This window comes from Nyctibius grandis, chromosome Z, assembly GCF_013368605.1.
Source record: "Nyctibius grandis isolate bNycGra1 chromosome Z, bNycGra1.pri, whole genome shotgun sequence".
NCBI lineage: Eukaryota > Metazoa > Chordata > Aves > Nyctibiiformes > Nyctibiidae > Nyctibius > Nyctibius grandis.
The window spans coordinates 9,660,223-9,682,585 of record NC_090695.1 but is presented as its reverse complement, the minus strand read 5'-3'; the positions used below and the strand labels follow the sequence as shown (position 1 = coordinate 9,682,585).

At 43.9% G+C, this 22,363-nt stretch overlaps 1 protein-coding gene across 1 annotated transcript in view; it reads left to right on the top strand.

Annotated features, from left to right (window-relative positions):
- The window catches only part of CCBE1 (collagen and calcium binding EGF domains 1), a 101,877-nt gene that overhangs the window by 75,503 nt on the left and 4,011 nt on the right, over positions 1–22,363 (top strand). Inside the window, exons 3-7 of the mRNA XM_068423582.1 lie at positions 1,519–1,571; positions 9,437–9,571; positions 10,331–10,468; positions 15,707–15,813; positions 21,415–21,535. Coding sequence (XP_068279683.1) covers positions 1,519–1,571; positions 9,437–9,571; positions 10,331–10,468; positions 15,707–15,813; positions 21,415–21,535 — 554 coding nt within the window. The remainder of the gene's footprint in view (positions 1–1,518; positions 1,572–9,436; positions 9,572–10,330; positions 10,469–15,706; positions 15,814–21,414; positions 21,536–22,363) is intronic.

The following is a 22,363-nucleotide window of genomic DNA, read 5'->3' as shown; positions in this document are numbered from 1 at the left end:
TATCTTCCTCTGAAGAGCAGCTACAAGCAAACCTTTATCAGCCTCCCTTCTTCCGCAGACAGGAGGAGATGAATGTGCACTTGGAAAGCCATCAGCATGGCTTGCAGCATATGAACAGCCTCCCCGATGCACCTTTGAACTCATTCCTCCTGCATTTGTTTGTCTTGCAGATAAAACTTCACAGCAGTGTTTGGAGAAAAGTCTAATGAGGGACCAGTGTTTGCATAACAAAGCAAGGCTTCCTCTTCAGATGTTCAACCTTCATTAAGCATAATTTATATTCCAGCTAATCTTTGGAAGAGGGTAAAATATGGAGCCAAAGTTTGTTTTTACATAGTTTGGAGTAATGCATTGTTTGTTTAAAGTGGTCAGTTGCAACTGATAGTTGATGTAAATTCAACATAATGATGATTTGTGATGGCTGCGTGTTGTCTAGGGGAGTGTTGTGTCATTGACTGCCATGGCTTTAGCACTCTTCTGCGTCAGTTATTGAATTGAAGGATAAGAGTAAGTGGATGGATTCCCAGTTTTGCAGATATTTCAGCATGTCCACAAGGCATGAAGAACTGTGAATTTGTAAAATACAGGGTTTTTTTCCACTCAGACTCATGTAGACTTGATAAAATCATGCACTGAGCAGCAGTTTGCTTCTCTTGCAGCAGTCCTGGTAGCCACCACCCTGGAACCCTTTGAAGGTCGCCTGGCCACTGCAGCGAGTAGCTCTGAGGGTGACAAGGGACACAGCCCTTTGTCAAGGCTCCTCAGCACTGCTGGGAGTCCTGGTGACTTGATGTGGTTTGCTGCCTAGAAAGCAAAACAAGCAGATATAGCTGAACACCTAAATGTCATTACAAGCCAGTGTGTAAGAAATGTTAATTTCTCAGCACTCAGGCTTTGTTCATATCATAGGCACATAAAAAATATCTCATCCTATTGACTCTTCACTGCAGTTTTTTCCCCCTGCCTGTGTAAGATACTGTCCCTTGCTCCAGTTGAAATACCCAATATATTTCACTTATCACCTTCCAGGTTTATTAAAAGATGAGAAATGACTGAAAACGTTTATCTTGCACATACTCCTTGCTGAGACTTACCCCTTTCTGCAAGTTTACATTGTAACGATGGATTTTTGAAAACACCCTTCACTGTATCATGAAAATTATGACCTGAGTTGTGTATATGGATAGCACTGAGGTGTGCTGCATCCTTTCAACACAAGGGAGCTGGGTTTTCAGAAACTACTTGGGATGTTGAGTGGGTCAGCGTTGGGGTACCTAGCCCCAGGCTTCTGAGGTGGCTGACCATGCTGTCATTTAAAATGCCTCATGGACTGAGTGGTGGGTTTCCATGTTGCGTACTTTAAAGCTGAGATACCTCCAACTGTAAAGCTCAGGATCCTCATCTTGTTTGGTTCATCACATCCATGATCTACCCATGACTGTTTTTAAAGGCAGCACCAACATTTAGAGAAATATTTATTTCATTATTTATTCATTTATTTATTTTATTGTTTTTCAGGAAAAAATGCTGTAAGGGTTATAAGTTTGTTCTTGGACAGTGCATCCCTGAAGGTATGTGATTTCACTGTTCTTACCCCTCGTGTCCCCATGCATTTTTCTTTGCCTGTTTGCCCTGTTCTCCAGACTGCCGGTTTCGAAGAGCATCCTGATATGACTGTGGGCTCGGCCATAACTTATGTGTCAGTGGGGAAACTGTTTCCAAGAACTTGTTGGGGAAATAAAAAGATCAGCGTCTTCCAAAAGTTTTGCTTAGCGTGCCAAGCCTTGATCCTTCCCTAAGTACACATGGCTGCACAGATCTTGTACCATGACCTGCTGCAAACAGAGGGATGCATTCTGCTCTTGGCTAGGTACATGAGAGCCCTCTGTGCACCCAGGAGCACACCCTTCCTGGCTGATGGCTTTCACCATGTACCCCTTGCATCTGGCACAGCTGATTTGGTTTGTAAGTACACAGGGAGTGGGTGACTAGGTGAGTTAGTGCTGCCTTCAGTTACCTGTTTCCCAAAGATGTCAGTGAGGGGAGAGCATTGCCAAATGGCATCTCTCTCCCACCACCTCTCCTAGTCATGGGCATGGCTTCCTTGTCAGCAGGGGAGAGGGAGATGGGGAATTACTCGGGGTAATTCATGCAGTAGTGAAAAGGAAACTATCCCCTCCTGGCAGAGGGGAGCTGCCCATATGCTCTGCAAAGGCAGTTCTGGGGTCCCAATGGCCAGAGGCTGCTGCAACAAGATCTCATTTATAGAATCATAGAACTGATTTGGTTAGAAAGGACCTTTAAGATCATTGAGTCCAACTATTAACCTAGTACTGCCAAGTCCACCACTAAACCATGTCCCTAAGCACCACATCTACACTTCTGTTAAATCCCTCCAGGGATGGTGACTCCACCACTTCCCTGGGCAGCCTGTTTGAATGCTTGATAACCCTTTCAGTGAAGAAATTTTTCCTAATATACAATCTAAACCTCCCCTGGCACTACTTGAGGCCATTTCCTCTCGTCCTATCACTTGTTACCTGTGAGAAGAGACCGACACCCTCCTCGCAACAACCTCCTTTCAGGTAGTTGTAGACAGCGATAAGGTCTCCCCTGAGCCTCCTTTTCTCCAGGCTAAACAACACCAGTTCCCTCAGCCTTTAGGAAAAGGCTGAGCTCTGCCTGCCTTAACCTTGGGGGAGGCCTCTGTTGGGTCCACCCAGCCGATGGCTTCACCAAGCAGTAGTAATGTGACTTCTTTGGTTGCTCTCACCGCTTTGCCCGATTCGAATTAAATTGGCTCTGAAGTTACAGGAGAAGAGGAACTGTCAGGCAGAAGCAAATGGCCAGAGACAACAAGCCAATAAACTTTGTATGCTCCAAAAAGCAGGTTAAAAAGTTGGTTTGTGGTAATGTGCCCTTCTATTTGATGACATGTGGAAAGCCTCGAACTGACCTGACAGTTTTCCCAGTTTGGGATGGTGATGTTTTGAAAAGTGACAAATTAACATGCTGGAGAGAGTCAGCTGGTTTTTGAGTTACAGTCTCCAGCCAACAGGGATTGTAACCCAAACTCTCATCCTGCTGCTTTTTTCATAATTTTTATCTTCCGTGCTGCTGGCTGGAAATACTACAACACTGCTTGGGAAAAAAAGGAAAAAAAAAAGAAAACCCCACGTATCTTCTCAAAGCAGAAATTGTGCATTTGCTGCTTCCTTGTGAAGAAATGGCTCATGATGCCAGCCCAAGCCCTGGGGAGCTGGGTAGTGTTTGAGTGAAATTGATGGTCACAAGGAGTTCCTCGTCCCATGGTTTTTGAATGAGTTTTGTCTCGGTGTGTGTGTCATGAGATGACAGATCCAATGGGAGACGGACACTTGGAGGAGGCAGTTGTGCTGTGTTGGTACAATGTGGTTGTGTGCGTAGGAGGCAGAAGCCCTGAATCCTTTTGGGGTGGAAAGAAGTCGGGACTCTACAATCTCACCCCCAGCTTTCCTATGGATTGTAACAATTTTATACACTGGTTATTCACGAAATATAATGGATACAGCAGAAGTAATAGGAGCAAAACTAAAATGAGAGCCCTGGCAATATAGTATTTTAGGCTTCTAATTTTCATCTCTTGAGGTTTTAGGTGATTATGAAAGCAGCTTTTATTTTGCAGACTTCACTTAATCCTGTCTGTTAACTGCACCTCAGTAACCTGAGAGTTTCTGCCACCAACTGAATTTCTCTGCTAGCTGTGGCTTCTCTCCCTTTGTATCTCCATTCCTCCTTTTTCAGCTCAATCTATATTTTGCCTTGAACTTCAGAGGCCACAGCAATTGCTATAACATCTGAGACGATCTTGGGCTGTTGGTATAGGGATGAGAAACATGATTCAGTGAAGCACTCATTTCACTCTGTCACAAGACATCACTTGGCTCTTCACACATTTTTTTGGCATAATCTTGACAGAGTAGCTGTATGAAAAGCGTATCTCGACACAGGCACATTAATACATTACAGATGTGAGCTTATTAGAGCACATCTGCACCTTTTAATACAGTACTGGCAAGTCAAAGCCGTGAGAAATAGTTCCAGCCCTGTCTTCTCCGTGATTTAGCAGTGGCTGCAGGGAGGAGGGTTGGGAGAGGGATAGACCCTCCCTTGTCCACCCTCTTACGGCTGACGCAGGAAGACACCGATCTTCTTGGACAGCTGTTATTTAAACAGACTCTTTCCCAAAGGGTTGTGTCTTTGTCCGTGTCCATCTTTGGTTTCTGTCCTGTTATTTCTCGTCTGCCCTTGGAAAGCAACAGAAATCAGTGCGGTCCAGTATGAGTCCATGCCCCCAGGTTCTGCATTTCATTTGCTTTGGACTTACCTTCTTGCTCTGGGTTTCAGCTGCAGGAACAGGGAGCAATGATCCTCAGGAAACATTGAGAGGCATTTGCTTTGTGTGATTGCCCCTGTAGCACCTCTTCCTGCTCCACCTGACCAGTGAAGCCAGTCAAAAAAGAGCCCCTCACCCATTTCTCCTGAATGATCTCCTCTTTGCTTTGGAGACTCACAGCTCCAACAAGGTCCTGTCTTGTGTTGTCACAAAAAGTAAAGCAGGGACAGATGTAACCTGAAACAGCTTCTTTTGGCGAGCACCCTCCCTACCACGGCTTTCTTGCTTGAGTTTCTTAGCTGTGGATTAATTCAGAGCAAAATACTCTATGACAGGCAAACACTGATCAGATCTGCTTTTTCCTCACTAATGCTGTTTCAGAAATTTCTTTGATACAATTTTCCGTACTGCGTTGTCATTCCTGAGTTCGTGAAACGGTAGAGTTTTCGATTCTTGGAGAAGTAAGGAAGGGGGTCAACAGAACTGCTACCCTGGACTTTCGGAGGGCAAACTTTGGCCTCTTTAGGAGCCTGGTTGACAGAGTCACTTGGGAGGCAGTCCTGAAAGGCAAAGGAGTCCAGGAAGACTGGACACTCTTCAAGAAAGAAATCTTAAATGCGCAGGAGCAGGCTGTCCCCATGTGCTGGAAGACGAGCTGGTGGGGAAGAAGACCACCCTGGCTGAACAGAGCTTTGGCTGGAACTCGGGAAAAAAAGGAGAGTTTAGGAGCTTTGGAAGAAGGGGCAGGCGACTCAGGAGGACTATAAGGATGTCATGAGGCTATGGAGGGAAAAAATGAGAAGGGCCAAAGCCCAACTAGAACTTAATCTGGCCACTGCCATAAAAGGCAATTAAAAATGTTTCTACAAATACATTAGCCACAAGAGGAAGGCCAAGGAGAATCTCCATCCTTTACTGGATGCAGGAGGAGACATAGTGACAAAGGATGAGGAAAAGGCTGAGGTGCTTAATACCTTCTTTGCCTCAGTCTTTAGTAGTAAGACCAGTTGTTCTCCGGGTACCCAGCCTCGTGAGATGGAGGACAGGGATGGGGAGCAGAATGAAGCCCCCATAATCCAAGGGGAAATGGTTAGTGACCTGCTACGCCACTTAGACATGCACAAGTCTACGGGGCCGGATGGGATCCACCCAAGGGTACTAAGGGAGCTGGCAGAAGTGCTCACCAAGCCACTTACCATCATTTATCAGCAGGCCTGGCTAAACAGAGAGGTCACAGGTGACTAGAAATTAGCAAATGTGGCACCCATCTACAAGAAGAGCCAGAAGGAGGATCCGGGGAACTACAGGCCTGTCAGTCTGACCTCGGTGCCAGGAAAGGTTATGGAGCAGTTCATCTTGAGTGCCATCATGGGGCATGTACAGGACAAGCAGGCGATCAGGCCCAGTCAGCACGGGTTTATGGAAGGCAAGTCCTGCTTGACTAACCTGATCTCCTTATATGACAAGGTGACTCTCTTACTGGATGAAGGAGAGGCTGTGGATGTTGTCTACCTAGACTTCAGTAAAGCCTTTGACACCATCTCCCACAGCATTCTCCTGGAGAAACTGACTGCTCATGGCTTGGATGGGTGTACGCTTCACTGGGTAAAAAACTGACTGGATGGCTGAGCCCAAAGAGTTGTGGTGAATGGAGTTAAATCCAGTTGGCGGCCAGTCACAAGTGGTTTTCCCCAGGGCTCAGTACTGGGGCCAGTTCTCTTTAATATCTGTATCAATGATCCGGACGAGGGGATCGAGTGCACCGTCAGTAAGTTCGCAGACGACACCAGGTTGGGAGGGAATGTTGATCTGCTTGAGGGTAGGAAGGCTCTGCAGAGGGATCTGGACAGGTTGGATCGATGGGCCGAGGCCAAGTGTATGAAGTTCAACAAGGCCAATTGTCAGGTCCTGCACCTGGGGCACAACAACCCCATGCACTGCTACAGGCTTGGGGAAGAGTGGCTGGAAAGATGCCTGGTGGAAAAGGACCTGGAGATGCTGATTGATGGCCAGCTGAATATGAGCCATCAGTGTGCCCAGGTGGCCAAGACAGCCAACAGCATTCTGGCTTGTATCAGAAACAGTGTGGCCAGCAGCACCAGGGAAGTGATGGTCCCCCTGTACTTGGCACTGGTGAGTTTTCACCTTGGATACTGTGTGCAGTTTTGGGCCCCTCACTACAAGAAAGACATTGAGGTGCTGGAGAGAGTCCAAAGAAAGGCAACAAAGCTGGTGAAGGGTCTGGAGAACAAGTCTCGTGAGGAGCGGCTCAGGGAACTGGGGTTGTTTAGCCTGGAGAAAAGGAGGCTCAGGGGAGACCTTATTGCTCTCTACAACTACCTGAAAAGAGGTTGTAGCGGGGTGGGGGTTGGTCTCTTCTCCCAGTTAACAAGTGATAGGATGAGAGGAAACATCCTCAAGTTGTGCCAGGGGAGGTTTAGATTAGAGATCAGGAAAAATTTCTCCACAGAAAGGGTTATCAAGCACTGGAACAGGCTGCCCAGGGAAGTGGTGGAGTCACCATCCCTGGAGGGATTTAACAGATGTGTAGATGTGGTGCTTAGGGACATGGTTTAGTGTTGAGCTTGGCAGTGTGAGGTTAATGGTTGGACTCGATGATCTTAAAGGTACTTTCCAACCAAAATGATTCTATGATTGTATGAAATATATAGAGAGACATTTGTTACTCTGCCTTGTTTTTTCGTATTTTCTGGAACAGCCTGATCCTCAGCGTGTGGCTTTGATTCATCCTCAAACCATGGTTCTTAGGCTGGGCTGGCAGACAAGGGGCTTGAACATGGGAGGGCACATGCACCCTCGGTTCTGCAGAGCACGCAAAAGCGGTGCAGGAGCTTTTGCCCAGATTCATCCCATTTGAGAGGACTGTTCCTGAGGGAGTTGTGCTACCTGGGACCAAAGCCCTGGGGACGCACAGCTATGTGACATGGGACCTGTCCACAGCCATTGTGTGATTTGAGCTGACTGTGTGGGAACCACCAACAAGGAGATTTCCACCTCCTGGACCCTCCCCTAGCTTTGAATGAGAGTAAATGAAGCAATGGTCTTGATGGAGCTCTGCTAAGGGATGTGAAAACCATATTTAAAGACTAGTTACATGAAATATGGCAAAAGAGAGATGATTAAAAAGAACTGGCGTTGTTTAGTCTAGAGAAAAGGAGGCTGAGTAAAGATGTGATAACAGCTTTTAAGTATGTGAAAGCTTGCTGCAAGGGGGAAGGTAAACAGTTTTTCACGGCCAAGAAGAAGAGGACAAAAATAATGGGCTTAAACAGCTATAAGGGGAGTTTGGATTAGATATGAGTAAAAAGCTTTCTATCTGCAAGTATGTTTAATCTTGGGAATAGACTGAATGGTGGGGCATCTCCATCCCTCAGGGATTTCTAGGTATAGGTTAGATGAATGTCTGTCAGGAAAGGTTTATGCATAGCTAATCCTGCTTGTGGTGGATGTTGGTCCCTTCCAGCGCTGTTTGTTATTATTTTATTAAGGCACATCTATTAATTGAAGTGTGAAGTGGACAGAGCTCATTTTGCCTCTGCTCTGAATAGGCTGAACATGGCACAGGCCAAATCCAGCATCTGTGAGGGCATGTTGGCTAAGGAGCGGGCATGTTCACCTCAGTGCTGCGCATACTAGCCTGTTCTCCACCTGATTTTATTTCAGTGGAAAATGAAAAATTGCAACCGTGCCCAGGAAAAACACCAGCAATGCTTTATATTTGGGACTATTTAGTAGTGCCAAATGTAACAGGAGTCTACAGCCCCAGCATCACCTAAAAAGCCCAAACTAGCCCCCAGGCTGACCATGTTTGAAGGCAAGGGCCATGTTTTTCTTCCACGCTTGTGCAAGGCTCCGCACTGTTCAAGCCTGGCTACTGCTGGGGGTCCTGGCACTGCCATTCACCTACACAGCACTGTGGGCAGACTTCAAGAGTTAAAATCAACACAGCTATGAAGTAAGGAGGAAAGAAAGGACGCCTGCTATTCAAAAGGTGACCAGCACAAGGGAGGAAATGCTTGGCACCATTACAATAGTATTTTTTTGGTCTAAGGGGCTCTGGTGTGACATACAGCAGCTTGTTAAGTCTCGTTTGGTGCTCCTCTTTACCTTGGCACACTGTCTCTTCTACCCCCAGAGCTACGCATGTGCTTTATATACTTTGCACAGCAAATGTGTTTTCACTTGCTTTACCAGCTATTAGTTCATTTTAATTGTTTGGAAAAATCATCGTACCCAGAGATGTCTGCAAGTCGTTACTGTGAGTCAATAACAACTTTGGGTTTTAATTATTTTGTACTGCATATATGGAAACACAGTGCATTGCTGGGAACTCAGCTGAAACACTTAGGTTTGGTCAGACCCCTTTTCACTCTCGTGTCCATTCCCTGGCCTGCAGCTCTGCTGCTACATAGCAGTGAAATCAGAAACAGATTCACCCGCCTTCAGGTTTAAAATGGGGACTTCATTCTTCTGGGATTTCAAGCCCAGCCAGTGACTTACCATGCCCTAATCTTCACATTGCTATTATTAAGACTGATGATGGTTTTGTAACAATGTCTTCTTTGCTACGAGGGTTATATATGGCTTTGAACAATTATGAGCTATTTTAATTACCTTTTCCTTATGATACAGTTTCTGCCCAGTTTTGGCCGTTAGCCTCACAGTGTTTCACAGCATTTTGCTTAGGAAATGTTGCTATCAGCGCTTAAAAATGTGTGGAAGAATACAGCAGAAAGCTTTTAGGTAATTTAATATTTCTGTGAGAAGAAGAATTAAATTCTGCAAACTGGGAAAGTGCCCCTTGCTTAAAATCCAACTTTAAGACATAGTCTAATTGCTGTAAAGCTGTAATTAGCAACTACAATTTTACTATAACTCTTTGCTTGTGTCTCACAAATGTGTTATTTCCAGGTTTCTTCAATCCTCAAAAATAATGTAACTTGACTTTATTACTTAGCAGAGAGGTGAAATATTTCCTGTCATAGTAGCTTGCAGGTACTGCCACCGGTATTTTCCTAACCACATTTTTTCTCTCCCTAGACTATGATGTCTGTGCCGAAGCTCCTTGCGAACAGCAGTGCACAGATAACTTTGGGAGAGTCTTATGCACTTGCTACCCTGGGTACCGCTATGATCGTGAGAGGCACAGGAACAGAGAGAAGCCTTATTGCCTGGGTGGGTAGAAGTACATGTTGAGCTCATCTCTGGTTAATGAGGTATCCTGCTCCCTCAGGTCTTTTAGGAGTCAGTTTAGATCTGAAACCTTTCTTGTTCTCTTTACTATTACAGAATAAATGTGGGTTTAACTATGTGGGGGATTGGTTCCCAGAACTAAGAGATCTAAATCCCCCTGAAATTATTAGGAGGTGTTACCTAAAACAAGACATATGCACCCAAACACTTTGAAGTCTTGGGGCTGATGTAATTTTCCCTTTATTAATTCCTCCTGCAGGTTTTGAGTCATATCTGGGGTTTTGGCCTGAGACGAGGGATGATTCTAACAGTAACCCTTGAAGCACTATAACCATGCCTAATGATGAAAATAAACCCTTGGGGTTTGATTCAGGTGGCCAGTATCTAATTCAGGACTGATCACTTAAATGTGGCCCCTGTGTGGCTAGTCCCCCCTGATTCAATAGTCCTGCCCTGCCTGGTTTGCTGTGCCAGGGAGCCAAGATCTGCAGGATCGAGCTTTGCTTGGAAGCTTTGCAATGCAAAGAAACGGTCACACGGTGTTCACCGCTAAAATGCCAGGTGTGTTAATAATAATAGTGCAGTTTGCACAGAGATCCAGCCCAAAGCACAAGTGGTGCTGCAATTACTCATTTATTTAACCACAAAATCTCCTGTGATGCCTTTAAAGGAAGTCTTTTATTGTATCTGAGGTCTGAAACCTCCGGTTTTAGGACATTTTCAGCTGTTGCTCCTCTCCAGATATCGACGAGTGTGCCACGAGCAATGGGACACTGTGCTCTCAGATCTGTGTCAACACCATGGGCAGCTACAGGTGCGAGTGTCGTGAAGGCTATATCCGGGAGGAGGACGGCAAGACATGCACCAAAGGAGATAAAGGTATGTGCTAGTTGGGGGATAAAGGTCCTGGGCCAAAGTGCTGTCTAAAAGGTTGATCTGTCATAAAGAGGAACTGCTCCCCACGCTACATTTGCAGGTGGGGGTCTGAAGCTGGGGTGTAGGCGATGCCCATGGAGAGACTGGGTTGTTCACTGGGCACCTGAGCACCTGTGGAGCAGTCCTACCACACGCTTTCCTTCTCCCTGGTTTATGAGCTGCACACACGCAGCAGTAAATCAGTAGTCACGTCTATAAAGAAAGAGCACAAGTACACTGAAGGATGTGGAAAGCATCTTTCCCTGGAGGGGCAGAGCGGCTGATCAGTGAAACTTGCCATTAAAGCTGTGGTTAGACCATTTCTCCTTGATCCATCTGCTAAAAACCATATTTTGCTCCCATACCAACCCGTATTGTACCTAGTTTGCAGTCCAGAGCTCAGGAGACATCGGAAAAAAACCTGCCAGATGCTGACTCTTATAAGCCTTCATTAATTTTATCTGTTAATTAAATTAATTTCAGTGAGTTTAATTTGTATTTACATGCCAACATCTGAGCTTAGCAAATGTCCCTGGGTTGGGTGGTTAGTGCCTCTGGGCACTCAGAGGCTCAGAAAAGGTGTGCCTGGGAATTCCACACACCTTTCAAGCATTGCTTAAATCAATTGCTAAATTATGTTGAGTAACACTGAATTCTGCTGATCTGGAATTAGTTTGTCTCATGACTGCAGTCAGATTTTTTTCTTTTTTTTTATGAAAGTAGTATGTGATGGGAAAGGGGTAAAAGTGAGGGCTTGTTCTTGCTTTTCACTGTTGGTTTCAAAGTATATATGTCTGCTGTGTATAAATGATTTTAAAGTTTTTGACCTCATCCCAGTTATTAAATTACAGCATTTAGAGTACTGCACATTAAATACTGATATGGAACTTTAAAAAGAAAGGAGGAAGAGAACAACCAGTGCTCTGGAAAAAAAAAACCAACTTCTTTTCATGAATGGTGACTTACCATAGGTTCATCAGTTAATGCCTGAACACATATATCATTGGGTGCTGCAAATCCTGCTGGATGGCCAGAATAATTTATAATTTTGATTTTCCTCTGAAAATGTGTAACTGGAGCCACTCCATTAAGTTTAATTGTTCCTTGTAGTTTTAAAATGTTTTCTTTTTCCTTATAAGTGTGTGGGAGTCATAAAGGACAGAGGTATAACCTATATAATCCCCTTGCAAATAGGTTTTTTAGTTAACTTTTCCTCTGGCTAGGGTAATGCTCAAAGCATCCAGGATAACTGACCATTCAAAATATTCAAGGCTGTGGAAATAATTCTAATATTTGAAAAACACCAATTTTACACTGAATGTACACGGCACATAAAAATTCCAGTGCCAGTAGTTAATCTGGAATGAAATACCCACCAAGACATTTCCCAAAGCAGCTGTGTGAAGCAGAGAAGGACACTTTCTGCTCCGTTAGCCTGCTATACTCCAGGTTAATGTTACTGGCTGCCAGACCTCTGGTGCAAATGGAAGAGGAGCTGGTCATTGCTGTTTCACAAGGCTTGTGTCTGTAACTCATCCCAAAGAAAACCAAGTTTTTTTGGCAGTTGTGAGGAACCGGCTGTATCGACGCACCACCCCGTGGTCAGCTCCAGCCCTGCACCACCCCGGAGAGCACCGCATCCACGCTGGAATTGCTACCTAAAAAACACATTATTTGCTTTTCATGGTAGCTGGAACACTTCAATTTTATTTTAAAGTTTAATGTGAGAGACGTGAAAACACATGGATCCCTTTCCAGCTTTAACCATGTTGCACGTTTCCCAGGGGATTATTATTCACGTTTTTGTCGTGCCACGCCTGAAGGCTGCAATCCATGCACTTTTTTGGCTCTGTAAGTGGCCTTGACTGAGAGCTTTGGGTTTGTGAGTGGGGCACAAGAACAGGGAGCATTTTTCCCGCATACGCAGTCATGTTGCATTTGATGGAGACAATACAGCTACCCGCACTGAAGTAGGCAAATGAAACCATCTCAGCAGAATGAGCCCAGATAATACAACACAGATGATCAACTCAACAGTCTCCATGCGAAGACCGCCCACGGCACAGCTCCCTGCAGAGCTCTCCCCCGCCAGCATCTCCTTCTCTTCCAGCATCAGCAAGACAGAGCCTTCGAGCACATGCAAAGAAAACACATTGCTGCGCCGAGCAGATCTCATATCGATAGGCGCTGTGGGGCTCACTGGTGTCTCACCGAGATGAAAGGACCCCTGTCAGGACAGCAGCGTCACACGTGAGCTAGACTTCGTGCTTTGGAAAGTCTTCATAAAATGGGGCTGGCTTAAGCCTTTTCTGAAATAATTGTAGTTTCCTGGTGTAGGTCCGTGCAATGGAAATAGGCTATGTAAGTGCCTTGCTCAGTGCTGGCCAAACTGACCCTGGTAGGTGACCTTCATATCTGCAACTGTGCGTGGGTGGCTCCATCTAATTGCTTCCTGCCCTCTCTGGCCTGTCCTAGGTGGCTTCTGGCTTTATCCATGCTTTATTCTGGCTTTATTCATAGTTTGGTCCTGATACAGGATTGGATGGGTGTAGAGCAAATATTTGATGGATGACTCCTTCCCTGGGCAAATCATCACCTCTGTCTGGTATGAGTTAGGGGGATTCCATGCCTCTCCTGGGACACAGCTCACACTTGGTTATGTGATGCTGTTGGACTTCTTCTTCCAACAAGTCAATCCAACTGGATTTGCAGAAATCTCACTGGTATGATATTTCCTAAACATTAGCTGACACCCTTCCCCTGCCCTTGCATTCATCTCCATGGATTGTTACAGCCTGGTTTTATCTATACTTGTCAGCCCCGTGTACCACATCCTTCTGGAAGATAAACTGGATTTTGTGATGAAACATGAGGCCAAATTCACCGCTTCTTAATCTGCACATAATTCCACTGATTCTAGTGGGATTACATTAGGTTTCAAATAGCAGAACCTCTGGCAGTTTCTCCCTATGACCGTATGTTGCTTTCAGCAACATTTCTTAACACAATGTGTGCATGTTATGAGGGAACTCATTTGGTAAGATAGCTATTAAAAGAAATTTTGGTTAAGACTAGTACCAAACCCAACCTTTACTGGAGTTTGAAAAAAAAAGGCATTTTTTCTAATGGCCCTATATATGTGCATCTGTAGATCCTACACAGGTCCAAAAATAGGCATGTCAAAACACTAATTTTTTTAAAGGAAGCTGAAAAATTGGAGAGGGAGGGAGAACTCCATGAGAGAACCACAATACTGACTTGTGGTCAGGAGAAAACTTACCTTATAGAAATATCAAGAGGTGTCTTGATTACAGCATATCAATTCCATATTAAGGGAAAAAAACCCTGCATGGTGCAGATTCTTTCATCTATCAGAGAAAGGCTTATGGGCACAGAAGCTTTGGAAGGAGTCAAAGGCAAAATGATTAGCATTAGAAATACAGCAGTGAGGAAGAAAACCAGCAGATGCTGTGTATTCAGGTATCTTGACACAAAAGGCTGGAGTCCCTCTGAGAGGTGTTGTGGGCGAATAGTCTTGGAGCCAGCATAGCTGCGATTTGGTGAAATTCTATTATATCTTATGCAGAGTTCATTGGAAGACCGCAAGTAGTACTTGGCCTTAAATCTTTGAGCCTTAAATCTTTGACCCATCTGAACACTGTACAGAAAGCTGTTCAGGTATTAGCAAGCTGTGTGCTATCAGGAAGGGCTGGGAAGGTCAAACAGCCGTGTGCTTACTGCCATAAAAGCGTTAAATAATTTGTGTGTTATTGTAAAGCTATTGGAGTGCAGCTGTGGGAGCAGGCAGCGGATGAGTGGGGAAAACCCCCAAGCCTTCACCTTCTAATCTTCTGATCAGTTCAGTGCTAATACCAGTCTTAATGCTGCTGGTCATTCCAGCATCTTGCCCTTACAGCCCTCTCCTACCTGATTAGAAGATAAGAGAAATAAATCTTTGTCTTCTAAAAGAAAGCATAGCTGATGTGGCATTATATCCAATGGACTAAACGTACTGAAAGTCAGTTTTTCCTACATTTGTGCATTGGTGGTCCATAGATAATCATCTGGTGGATGCAATATTCCTTACTGGACCCTGAAAACATTTAAAGTCAAGTACCACATAATATCTTTAGCATTAGAAACTTCTGGGTTTATTTAAAATGATGCAGATGTTTTCAAAATCAGTACACATTTCTGAAAAGATGAAGGACATTAAAGTGTGTGTCCAAGTGAGAAGTATAACACAATAACTAAGCGCATGGTAGTTGATCTTTTTCGAAGATTTTGAAGATTTGCTGGCTTTAACCAGGAGCACCTGCAGAGTTTTTCCATTACAGGACATTCTCTGAAAGGGCAGTGTTCAAATATGTCCAATAACCCTTCCAGGTAACATCATACAAGGCCACACATCATATGCATAGCCTCAGTACACTTCACGCTTCTCAACAACTATATGTGGAAGGAAAAAAGCTCACGTAGAGTTTGTCAATACGTGTCACCCTGTGTTTTGGAAACCACATTTCTATTTAAGCGGACATTTTTTAAAACAATGCTTGTTTGTTTGCAGTACAGAAGTGCTTCAGTGTGTATGGGACTGGGAAAAGGATAAAAATAACATTTGTGGTATCTCTTACAGTTTGAATAATTTTATGGGATTCTTGAAAAGGTCTCATTCATGCGTAGTATCAACAGGTGTGAGCCTTTCTCTTGTGTGGATTTAAATCCCTGTCATTAATCTCAATCCCCATCTCTGCTCAGGCTGATTACATCACATGGAGGAACAGCCAGCGATGATACAGAGCAGTTTGTGCAAAGTGAATGAAATGAGGGATTTTACTGTAATTTATAGCATATGAAAATTTGCCCTTCAGGGGACTGTAAATCAATTCAGATCTATAGTGTTAGTCTACCCTAAACACAAAGATAAAAGAAGGGGTGTAAACTTTTCCAGGTATTAAAAAAAGAAATTCTTTGGGGATTGTTAACTGGAAACAGCTGCTTTAAAAATGAGCTCAGAGCTGTCCCTGCAAAGTTTCTCAGCCTTACATACCAATTCGCAGTCAAAGCATTAATAATGGCAAGATTCTCTCCTCTTTTCACAGTTTGGAGAAATGTAACAACCTTCAAGTTGCTTTTGCAATCAGTTTATGAATTTCTTTCCTTTGGATCTTTATATTTGTATTGGAAACTGCTTTCTTTCAGCTGGGCTACCTGACAAATCTGAAAATGCAGCGAAACCGGGGACATGCTGTGCCTCTTGTAAGGAATTTCATCAAATAAAGCAGGCAGTTTTACAACTGAAGCAAAAGGTATGAACATTGATCAGTCATGTTTTTACCAGACATGCATGTTCTGTGACAACTGAGGTTAAGTTTAAGTGTTTGGATCTGTCACTGCCATGTGGCTCTTGTGCCCATAAAGATGACGGCAACATATTTTACAACCATCTAGGAATGGCATCTCTTCCCTATGCTTCTGTATTGCTTGTAGGCAGGTTGCTAACCAAGCTCCTGGAGCTGTGTTACCAGGCCCTTGGTAACAGAATCTGGCAAACACCCATCCCAGTCTGAGCCCAGGTTTCTTGGCAATCTATGCTGGCCTCAGCTTTTCATTCATTCTGAATGCACAGGATTTTGGATTTGATCCACCTTTAGTGTATGCAAGTGCAAGACATTCTGCAGATGCAGGAATGTGGGAGAACATGATTTTGCATTAATGGGGTGCAGATTCAGGATTCTTGCCAAATAGGAGGTGTGTGGCTAAACAAAAACTTCACTAGCAGGTACATTAGCTTTGATTTTTAAAAATAAAAAAATCTCAGCCCCTCAGCCCCCATCTTATTTGTTTTCACCTTTGTCCTTACAAGTAGAAAATAATGCGCTTAAAAACTTCCCCTGGCCTTTAACTTTAATTGCTCCTATATGTGGTGGCCTCCTTTTGCACTTGGGTAGGATTGAAATAACCCAGAGACTGAGCCCAGGATTTGGAGAGTCAAGTGCAGGTGTAATGCCTTTTCTGGTGACACCTCTTTTGAGCATTCCGGTTCTCTGAAATGGAAGTGTTCTGCAGGAATATTCGCAGAAATGCATGTTGACAGGCTGCAATTATTTCACCCAGGGTGCTCATTTAATTTCGTGTCAAAACACAATTTGGTATATTCACTTGTTGACTTTAACGTAATTCAATGTAATTCATTCAATATCATTTATATTAGGAAAAAAGAAACTTTCTTCACTAAAATGAAATACAATGAGGTTTGAGATACTCTTTATGACAAAAATGTCATAATGTCATGTTTTCCTTCTGAATTAGTGTGAAGATAAATGTGGAAGTGGCAGAATTTCATGTGTGATGGAAATTGTGGTTTTCAAACAAAAAGTAGCAAACAGGTTAAAAAAGGGCCTGTGTTTTTGAGTGGCTGTTTGTCCAGCTGCAGTCTGTGATGCTGAGCAGGTTCACACTGACCCCCAAGGAGTGATCTGGGGTCATGCTGTTGGCCAAGTCATTTGCTGCAAGGACTGATGGAAACCAATGGCCTTAATTAATGGCAAGTTTTCTGTGTGTAACTTCCACTATTAGGTGCCTGTGTTAACACAGTCCTGGAAGACTAACACCATCAATTGCTGTGGGCACTTGTTGTTCAGAAGCCAAACTAAGCAGCTCACTCTTGCCTCACTGCTAAGTCCTGTCATGATCCATAGCCTAAATTTTCCCCAAGTATCTTCCTAGTGGGACTTGATCTATTTGGCATCCTCAGAGGGAGCCCACCGGGTTGTGCCTGACACAGACAGAGCTGGAAGAGGTGTTCCCCTGATAGCCTCAGCATTTTTTACCCCACTGAGAGGAGAGCTTTTGTCTAGACTGAGAGGAGATCTGGCCTCCTGCTGCTTTTCTGCCTAGGGAGACATGAACCGTCATGCTTCACCAGCTGCTCCCCATGGCCAAGTTCTTCTGGGGAGGACTTCTTTCCGTATCTGCGGTAGAAGTCGTTCTGTTTTGTACAGAAAAAAATCATTTCTGTCTGCCAGAGAGACAGTTTATGGAAATGAGTCTTTAGTTTTGTGGTTAAGGCTTTGAGATTTTATGAACTTTATGCAAAATTATGTTTAGCAGAAGACCCTGTGCAGGATCCAATCCAGCAAACAGTACAACTGGGAATTGGGGTATGCTTCTGGAAGTGGGAGGTGTGGTTTTGTGTCTCCCTAGGAAAGGACAAGGTGAACTGAAGTCCTGCTACCTCTGGTGATGGCACCAATACCTTTTTTGGAGGATTGCAACATCCATTCCAGACCAGGACAGAGTAGTTCTTGGATCAGGAACAGAAAGCCGCCTTGCATGATTATGCATGGTCTGTCCCCATATACTAGGGGACTGCGGGCAGTCCTAGGTTGTTCTCTGACCTTGCTGGAAGAAAGAAGAGTGGAAAACTGGAAAACTAGAAAACTAGGAGAAATCTATCTGACACACAGCCAACAATTTTAAAAAAATCAAGTAAGCAATTCAGCACTTGGAGTTGGGGCACTTCTGGATCCTACTGCACAGATTTGTTTAAACATCTTAATTAGAAAGCCATGTTGCGCATCACTCCTGTGAAGCACTGTCAAAGTCATCTAAACCGCAGATCTCCTAGAAACTACCCAAAACTCCAGATGCAGCATGCAACACAACATATTTTCCAATGGCCATTGGAGCTGGGGATGGAGAAAGCCAAGGTCGCTCTGGACCAGGATCCTGGTTCAGTTAAAAGGTGAAATAGAAATCAGGCCAGTGAGTATAGCCAGTTCCTAAGAGGATGTGAGTCAACATCAAAACCACATGGTTTGGCCCCAGTGTATGTAACAACCATTTTCTGGCCAGAAGATACCAAAGAGCAGTGAGCTAGACGAGAGCCTGGGTATTTTGGCACTCCTAGTGTATGCTTCAAGTCCAGCTGACTCAGTGGGGAAGCATACGTAGCTGCTTTCACAGCAGCTATGTGATTTTTCTTTTAACTTACTAAGTCGTTAAAACAGCCTTGCTGGCAGGAACAAGTCACTATTTAAGCAACAGAAAAGAATACACTTCCAGATCTTCTTCATGATGAGTCTTTGCCGCTAAATGCGCCTTTTCACTCCAGCCTGGCCATTTGCAATATAAGTGGAAGAGTATTCATGGCAGGGACTGTATACTAAGTGATGTCTATCAGCTGGGATAGCAATAGATCCCCAAAGTAGGATCTGGTCAGAAATTTAAGTACAAGCTCTAAAGAGGACATCAATTAATCTGTCACTCAGCAGTGGCCACCCCTAAGGAGAAACACTCACTGATGACACTGCAAATATTCTCACAAAAACTGCCCAAAAAATATAATGCTCTCAGGTAGTCACAGGATTTAACTCTGTGTCTCGATTTTAGCATGGCAGCATTGGCACTGCAGAGCCCTTGGTTGATTTGTGTCACATAATGGGAGTTTTGCAGCATGGCAGTCATTGCAACCTTCCATTCATATCCAGGCAGGACCCTGCTCTGGACAGGGTGGACACAGCTCCAGGAAACAAAACTTCTCAGTGTGCTGAGCAGAGCTTGCCAGTGGACGTTCTCGTGCTGGTCCCTGGCCAATGTGGCTATGAGAGCCCCCAGCTACTGAACTTTCCTCTTCAGCCTCAGGTGTAAGGTGCTGTGACCCATGGAGTAGCCCTTTATCTTCAGCAATCCCATGTGTTGGTCTGTGCTGCAATGGCCAGGATGTTGTCTGAGAAAGCTGCAGAGTCGTTGGTAACCAAAGCAGATGTTTTTCTTTGGAAAACCAAAGATGACAGCACAAGGGCACACCAGTAGGTGTGCTGGATCCCCATTTTCTATGTGAGCAGATTCATGGAATAAGCACGTACGAAACACCCTGTGGGGCTTCTGTGAAGTGCTGACCTCATCCAGCCACCGATTTCTGTGGGGGCGGAGTGAATCTACCAAATTCTTTTAAAACTTACATCATGTTGCTTAATTTGCCTTTAGTGCAGTCATCTTGTCTGTGGAACAGCAATGCTCTCCAAAACCTGAGTCACAAATGGCTGATAAATCCTTGTATTCCTGTCATCGCATTTCAATTCCAGTCTGAAAAATCAAACTGGTGTTTCGGAAGTGCCACCAGGAACTGTTTCAGCATTTCTAACTTATTTTTTCTCACTTTTTCTTCCTTCGGAACTGTTCTGTGCATCCAACCCCAAACTGCAAGCAGCACTGTCTGCCCTTAAAGTGCATTCCATAAGTAATAACTTGTTTGCCAAAAGAAATTTACCCAGTTACAATATGTACTGCAAGTGCATAGCATTATTTTTTTCTGTGCATTGCAAACAGTAGGTTTGCACCAAGGGCAGGAGGGTGTATATCAAATAATTACACAAGCAGGAGTCCTAAGAACAGTCCGGTGCAGGGAATTCCAAATAGCTGATTAAAAGCATTGTCAGATAGCAGGAGTCATCATGTATTTTATTTAATGCAGCTCTCCCACACAAGTGTTGCAGAATCCAGTATCCAATTATCCAGTGAGCCAAATTCATTCAGTGAGCAACAAAGCTGACCCAGGGATAGATCTGCCCTGGTATTGCTGAAAAAGCTCTTCAGTTCTGTTTGGTAGAGCAAAATTCCCAACTCTACATGCAGCCACTCACCACTAGTAAAGTTCTTTCCTCGCTGCAGACCAGCCTCCTGGCTTGTCGTCTCCCCTCAGCTGTCTCTGAAGAGACTAAATGTTTGCAGAATATTTCTAAATATTTGTAATTATTAAATATATTCAATCTGAGAAAAATAGTGTTTAATGGATAATTAAACATCTGATGTAATGGATAACGGCATTTTAAACCATAGTGTGCAGTTATTCTTACATTCTCACTTACTTTAGCTTTGTGTCTCTATGCAGATCCAGATCTGTTGGGTTAAATAGTATGGTTAAAGGGTGAGATCCACAAAGGATTTGGGGCTCTCACTGAAACCTATGAAAAGTTAGGGGCTTGTGCAGCAATTGAGAACTTAAGTATCTGAGCAAATGTTGGCCTGAGAAAGGGCAATAAATGAATAGAGGAAAATTCAAATAAGAAGAACTAGGTTTCCTGAGAAGATCCAAGCAGTTACGAGACTTAAGTTTTTGACAACTTGTTGCTGTGTGTCTCCTGAATTTCTCCTACCTTCCATTTGAATTGTCTTGGAGTATTTCCATGGTGACTTGAAAGGTGACCAGCCTCACAGGAAACATCCAGGTTCCTACTAGGGTGCTGGTTCCAGGGAAAGGAAGGCACCAGAATGAATAAATGCCTTAAAATAAAATGGTGTCATGTTTTTTATGTGGCATCTTTCAAGCCTGGGCAACCTCCTGGGTATATGATACCTGACGTGTGGATCATCTCTAGGATCCCCTACCCAGAGCTCATACTACACACACACAGATGCACCCCATGTGTGGAAGACAGAGGAGGGTACCATTTCTGCAAAACCTGACTTGTCTCCATGGGTCACCCAAAACATCCTGTGGAAAGGCATTGTAGACTGTTACTCTCCATGACAATGTTTCCTCATCAGATTTCTGCAAGGTGGTGGGTCAGAAAGATGTACAGGTGAGAAGAAGAGTCCCCAGGCATCCTTCCAGCTGATTCCAACTACCTGTAAGGATGTCCCATTGCAGGGTCAGGGAGTCAGTTTTCCTTGGGACCACAAAACAAGGCAGGAGCTTCAAACAATCTTCTTGTCCATACTTGAAAAGAATCAAGTTGGCCAGCTTAGGAGTAACTGCTGTCACAGGCTTCAACATAGTCACACTCTTTTCTGATGATTTCAATGAACTATTTAAATGTGCTGTTTGTCCACATGAAAGCTTATCCAAGAATGTAATTTATTCAGGTGAACGATGAAGAGCTTACAGTGATTTTTGGTTTTGGCAGGTTGCTTTGCTACCAAATAATGCTGCTGATCTTAGCAAGCAAATCACTGGTGAAAAAGTGCTTGCATCTAATGCATATATCCCTGGGCCCCCAGGCCAGCCTGGACAACAAGGCCCTCCAGGTAAGATACAGACCAGAGGGATGTGAATGTGCAATAGTGCCATGAATAAAAATTATAAGCTTCAGTCTTTTAGTGTGACAGGATTTCATGTGTTTCATATTTTGATTGTTATTATTATATTTGCATTTGTACTAAATTGAAAAACTTTCTGGTCATTATGGTCAGCCTCTGCCAACTGTCTAACATCATCCATTGTGTCTTAGGCTCCATGTGTTTCTTGGCGTGCAAGCTGTGTTTTTCCTGTATGTGTTAAATTTCTCCCTCTCCCTGGGATATCTCACCTGCTTCAGTTGTCATTTCTTGTATTTGACCTCTGTCTTAAAACACTCTCCATTTCATTTCAGGAATACCTATTGCTTTAGCTCACTGTCATTACTAGAACAGAAAATGTGCTTTCAGTTTGCGGGGGTTTGTGCCAACTGTTTTAATTTTCCTCATCTGGTTTTGCAAGGATTCATTTGTTGGGTTTATGTGTGTTCCAGATTCAAAGGAATCTGAAAAGAAAAGTAAAACTCCACTCACACCTTCTTTGCTAAGGTATAGGTTGAAACAATGAGAAAAGCAGAGAGCTTCTAAAGCTCTAAATTAAGCCAGACACCTTGCAAGTGGCAGCCAGTGATGATAAAAATTTTGCAAACTCTGTTGAATGCAGATCTAATTTTGGGTTAGCAATAAATCCAAGGAATTTTAGCATTGTGTTGGGTTTCAGGAATATTCTTACAGAGGGCTAGCAGATATTCCTTATGAAGTTTGATTTACTTCCTACTGAACTGTCCCCCATTTATCCCCACTTTTGCAGTCTTGCTTTGGTTTTTGAGTCTTTATCTC